Source organism: Hippocampus bargibanti, linkage group LG10 (assembly GCF_051943395.1).
Source record: "Hippocampus bargibanti isolate YZ-2025 linkage group LG10, ASM5194339v1, whole genome shotgun sequence".
Lineage (NCBI taxonomy): Eukaryota > Metazoa > Chordata > Actinopteri > Syngnathiformes > Syngnathidae > Hippocampus > Hippocampus bargibanti.
The window spans coordinates 4,798,854-4,804,853 of record NC_142743.1 but is presented as its reverse complement, the minus strand read 5'-3'; the positions used below and the strand labels follow the sequence as shown (position 1 = coordinate 4,804,853).

Here is a 6,000-nt window from a genome sequence, read left to right as displayed (position 1 = left end):
CTGATAAATTCCTTAAATGGCGCTTGGACGCTCTCTTCTGGCGGCTTTTGGGTGCAACACGAGGTCCCCAGACCAAACAAGTACAGCAAAATACATTGACGTGATGGAAGGACCGCTACAATGCATCTTTTTCACGGTCAAGGGCGGTCCTTTAGTGACGTCACGTACGGACTCGTCACCAACTCAAAAACAAGACTTCCTGAATATTCAGCGCAAGTCTTAAAACGTAAAATATAGCTATATGCGGTGGAATCTTTGTAAAATAAGCTCAGTAGAAGTCATTTGAAGCCATTTTACAAATTATGGACACAACTTGTCCGGAGACGTCGGTTGTCCTTTAATGGTGTGTATAAGCTGACAAAGCCATTGTGTGCATCCCTGATTTTTTTATAGATGTAAGTCATTTGGGAAAGGGTGGTCCCCAGAAGTGATGATCCGAAAAGTGGTCCCCAGAAAGCATAAAAACACATATTGTGTGTGTGTGTGTGTGTGTGTGTGTATGACTATTCTTGTGAGGACCACTATGATTTCATACCATGCGTAGTGGGGACATTTTTCACAAACGAGGACCTTTAGGCCGGTCCTCACAATTTTTTAGGTAAAATTTCAGGTAAAATTAAAGTAAGTCGGCATCGTGAAAATTGGAAAATAATCACTTGAGGGTTGTATTAAGTTCATCCAGTCTACTTGATATCTAACTTAAAACACATTATTTTCTTCCAAACAGTGTATTTTAGGTGTTTTTAGTTCGCTGACGAAGCCTCTTGGATAGGAGGCGAAACGTCCGACACCTTCAAAAAGTACCTGACATGTTTCCGCGTATACTTCCGCCTTCGTCAGAGTGTCACAGATGTTGTGACTCACCTTTTTTTTTGTAACACCAGCTGAAAAAACGCGCGTCACAACATGTCAATTGAACACCTAAAATACACTGTCGGTAAGAAAAGAATCATTTTTAAGTTACATCACTTGAGGGCCATTTTGGGTGTGATGAATATGTGTAGGTGGAATTTGGCAGCTGATAACTGTTTTCAAAGTACAGTAAAGTCTCGTTATATCGATATTCAAGGGAGTCCGAAAAATATCGATATAACCGGGACTATCGATATATCCGACCCTGTTTGCATGTAATTTTCTCTGTGCGTGCATAGAAATAGTATCGATATAACCGGGACTATCGATATATCCGATATCGATATAACGAGACTTTACTGTATTTTAGCTTTGCACTTTGTTGTTTAAATTAGCATAAAAAGCAAAACTACACCTAAAAAAATGAAATGAATGAAATGTAAATTTCTCCACTCCGATCCAATCCAAAAAAGAACTGAAAACCATTGTGATAATTTGCTTATATTTCATTGCCTTTCAAGCATTTATTTTCATCCAACAGATGATTTTTTATCCACCAGATGGCACAACTAAGAGAATGTTTCTTCGCTCGAGCCATCTCAGGGCACAATTGATCAAGTTTTCTATTTTACATTATTTTCTGTCCTGTAGATGCCCCATCCTCCATTCAAACCATGCAATGATGTTTTGTGTCGTGTTTTAGGGGAGCGTTTCAAAAAAATGGAGAGAAATTTGTTACTTGTGATATAGACCCAAAATCTCAATATTTCCCAACAAAGATATTTGTCTACTGAGTGGTGCTACTCATTTTTTGGAGAAGGCGCCTCATAATTTTCCATTCAGAATAGCGATTACGACTCCAATGCTAACGCTATAAAGTCACGTCAAATAACTTAAGATTTGTCATCGAATCCATCCTGTGTTCTTCCATCACCGTTTGGTTCGGGGCCGCCACAAAAATGGACAAAATCCGACTTCAACGGACAGTTAGGACGGCGGAAAAAATCATTGGCACCGCCCTACCCACCCTCGAGGACTTGCACACTGCAAGAATCCAAACTAGGGCGCGGAAAATCCTACTGGACCCTCCGCACCCTGCCCACCACCTTTTCCAGCTACTCCCCTCAGGCAGGCGCTACCGATCCATGCGCACCAAATCCAGCAGACATTTAAACAGCTTCTTCCCCCAAGCCATTAACTCTTTGAACTCTTTCAACAGTAGCCAAAATGGAACTGTATAGTGCCACTTAGCAGGTTTTTTTTGACAACGATACTAGTGCAGCGTGTTCTACCGGAAACAAATTCCTTGTGTGTCCTACATAATTGGCAATAAAGATGATTCTGATTCTGATTCTGATTCTGATTTGTCCGTGTGGAGTTGTGATGAGCTCACGTTCAATTTTTTTCTTTTTTATCAATCGGTGGTTATGGTAGTTTAGCGGAAGTATATGCCGAAACATGTCAGGTAATTGAACACCTAAAATACATTGTCTGTCAGGAAAGAATCTTTAAGTCAGATATCAAGTAGACAGGATGATCTTAATACAACAACTAGCTATCTATTAGTTATATATTAGCTAGCTAACTTTATCTAGTTGAGTTATTCCCGGTTGAGTGAACGCTAGCGCATGTGGCTGCCGCCGCATATTCTTATTCTTATTCTTATTATAAATGAGGGAGGATGTTTAACATTCAAATGTACGTTTTTTTATTATTACAATTAAGTCACTTCCCAGTACAAACAATGTAAAACATCTCAATTTAAAAATAAACTAAAATAAATGAATGAAATAAGGAAAAAAATAATGCACTGCCTCAGTTTCCCTTTGTCGACAATAGCACCATGGTGACATCACAACTACACACGCATAACAACTCGGCTAAAGCTAATGTGAATAAACAACAGCAATGAGGTTTTTAGTGGGTGAATTTGTGGGCAAATCGCAACCTTTCAAGTGTTTTTCAGACTATGTCGGTGACAATGAGGAATCATCCATTTTTCTCTGGTGTTTGTCCTCATTGTGGGGTGGCGCATGAGCTGGAGCCGGCTGAGTTTGGGCGATTGGTCGCCGCCATTACCCATCGTGGACCATTCAGTGTCTCCAATGGAGCTAGCGTGCACTTTTTTTGTGGAATGTGGGACCAAAGTGGAAAAAAGCCCCTCCACACGGGAAGACTGGAGCTCAGATTGGAACCCCAAACCTTCAGAGGTATGAGGCAGACGTGCTTACCACTAGGTCGCCTAATGAGTAAGCAATAAAAGGTTGAAATATGGTCAGCCACCTGCTCGGAGTCTTGGAAGTAGTTTGTTTTGCTTTTCCCTGCACGTTAAAAGAGTCTTTGGCTCTTTTTTTGGAAAAGTTCCATCCGGTGCTGTCCGTAAGGTTTAACCGGTGAAGCAGACAGGCCCAACCTGGAAGCCGAATTTTTGGCCCGTGTTACCAAAGTCGCTCACAGCAACGTCAACAACGGGCAATGTGTTGGACTGGGGGGCGTCTATTTCCAACATTGTCCTTTCCTGTCCTGTGCGTGTCTGGGACAGAAAAAAAAACATGCAGTATGATGTCGAATTTCGATGGGTGATGGGAGAATCTAGTTTCAAGATGCTTCATGAACCAGTTGTCATTTTTTCCCTCTCCCCTGTATGGCACTGTCAATGTAAAGAAAGGAATTTAACTCATTCACTGCCAGACGACGTGCAAAAATGTGTCCACTCCAGTGCCAGGGTTTTTGTCATTGACACTTTAATTCCAGGACCCACAGAATCTGGAGTTTTAGGACTACCTAAACATTCTATACAGCGTTATAAACCTTAGATTCTCTTATTTCAAAACAGTTCATACACAAATGATATGAGTCTAGAGTTATCTGAGCTTGAAATGGGGGGCGGCTGTACAAAATACAATGCAATACATCCATATTGGTTTATATTCACACTTTGACAACAGCTGAAGCTGGAACAAAGCGCCAGACTCTCTTCCTTCATCAGGAAAAAAAAGAGTTAATTCCTAAATGTTATCGGTCCGCAGTTATCTGATCTTGAAATGGGGGCGGCTGTACAAAATATCATACAATGACGCTTTGATTTGGATAGCGCTTTGACAACAGCTGAAGCTGGAACAAAGCACCAGACTCTCTTCCTTCATCAGGAAAAAGAGTTAATTCCAAAATGATATGTGTTGAGACCAATATCATTTTGGAGTTATCTGAGCTTGAAATGTGGGCGGCTGTCCAAACTACAATGCAATACATCCATATTGGTTTATATTCGCGTTTGAACAACAGCTGAAGCTGTAACAAACCGCTACCATGGATAAAAGGCAAACTGCCGCCTTGTGGAAGGGAAAGAAAACCTTCCAGATGCCATGGTCAGTGCTTTGTTGGCACCCAACCATGAAAAACAAAAACTGAACAAATTCGGGAATGGCGCTCGACGTCATATTTTCAATTCCCGAATAAATTAGTGAATGGCAGGGAATGAGTTGAAGAAATGGTTTCAGCCCGATGGTATCTAGAAGAGTTAATAAGCCCAAAAGCTGGTTCTTGAAACACCTTGAAGCGACATTTTCCCATTACAACTTCTGGCCTGACAACATAAGATATAAGGAGATACGGACAAAGAAGATTAGCGCGTTTGCCATCCCCCAAGCCATTAACTCTTTGAACAGTAGCCCAAATTGAACTGCTTTGCAATTTTTTGATGATGATACGAGTGCAGCGTGTTCGACCGGAAACAAATTCCTTGTGTGTTCTACATACTTGGCAATAAAGATTATTCTGATTCTGATTCTGATCTCACCTGACAGCCGTCGTAGAGGACACGGACGTAGTGCGCGTTAGCGTGTGACAGCTCGGCGCCGTCACTGGCGCGGAAGCGCAGCGCCAAGTGGTGACCGCCGGTGTCAGCGTTCAACCAGGCGACAGAGTTGAGGCAGTGGTAGGTAAATGTCTGCCTGGCCGTCACGCTCAGCAGCTTGAGAAAGTTCATCTGCACCACATGCACCTCAACGCCGCCGACGCCCGAGTAGGAGAACTGAAAAAAGGGGGAGGAGCAAGTGTTCAGCTGAATTGTTGACACATCTTTGTCAAGCAATAAGATGCCTCCAGTCCTTGCTCATCAGAAAGGTAGTCACTGGTGTCAAGGAGCTAGAAAAAAACATATTTATCTCTTTATCCAGCGATCTAGCGAGCTAAATATTTCCTATCTATTTGCTATCTAGCTGACGAGCTATCTATCGGCCTTGACAACCTACAACGGCTAGCACCGAGACGCCCACTCGTTGCGGACGTGGGCGCTCAGGTAGGCGAGCGCTTGTGCAAAACGTTCCACATTTCTATTCGTCATGACTGCGCAATGACCCTATTTGCCGGTGTAGAAATGGCGCACCCAATTTTTTTTTATTTGTCTGGCTAGCTATCTGGCTGGTCACCTGGCTTGCTACCTAGCCGGCTATCTATTTGCTCTCTGTTAGCTGGCTATCTGGCTGGCTATCTATTTGCTATGTATTTGCAGTCTATTAGCGAGCTATCTGGCAGGCTACGTGGCTTGCTACCTAGCTGGCTATCTATCGGCTGTCTATTAGCTAGCTATCTGTCTGGCTATCTGGCTGGCTACCTAGCTTGCTATCTATTTGCTATCTATTTGCTGTCTATTAGCTAGATATCTGGCTGGCTATCTAGCTTGCTATCTATCTGGCTATCTAGCTAGCCATCTATTAGCTATCTATCTAGCTAGCGAGCTTTCAATTTATTTGAGTTATTCGGGGTTGAGTGAATGCTGGCGCTTGTGGCTGCCGCTGCTCACCCACAGAAAAACTGATCCTGTGACTGTAACGTGACCTTGAGAGTTTTGAAAGTTGTTTAGAAATTAAATGTATTATTATTATTATTATTATTATTATTATTATTATTATTATTATTATTATTATTATTATTATTATTATTATTATTATTATTATTATCTATTAGCTGTCTATTAGCTCGCTAACTAGCTTTCTATCTATTTGAGTTACTTCCGGGTTGAGTGATCGCTGGCGCGTGTGGCTGCCGCTGATCACCCACAGAAAACACCCTATGACTGTAAAGTGACCTGGAGAGTTTTGAAAGGTGCTTCAAAATGAAATGATTTATTTTTATTATTATTATTAT

At 41.8% G+C, this 6,000-nt stretch overlaps 1 protein-coding gene across 2 annotated transcripts in view; it reads right to left on the bottom strand.

The window, feature by feature from the left end:
* Positions 1 to 2,543: 2,543 nt before the first annotated feature.
* The window catches only part of LOC148892191 (uncharacterized), a 44,007-nt gene continuing 40,550 nt past the window's right edge, over positions 2,544 to 6,000 (bottom strand). For both annotated transcript variants that reach the window (XM_089005663.1, XM_089005661.1), the window contains 2 exons: positions 4,652 to 4,885; positions 2,544 to 3,385 (listed from right to left, as the gene is read on the bottom strand). In XM_089005663.1, coding sequence (XP_088861789.1) covers positions 3,239 to 3,385; positions 4,652 to 4,885 — 381 coding nt within the window. In that variant the 3' untranslated portion in view covers positions 2,544 to 3,238. The remainder of the gene's footprint in view (positions 3,386 to 4,651; positions 4,886 to 6,000) is intronic.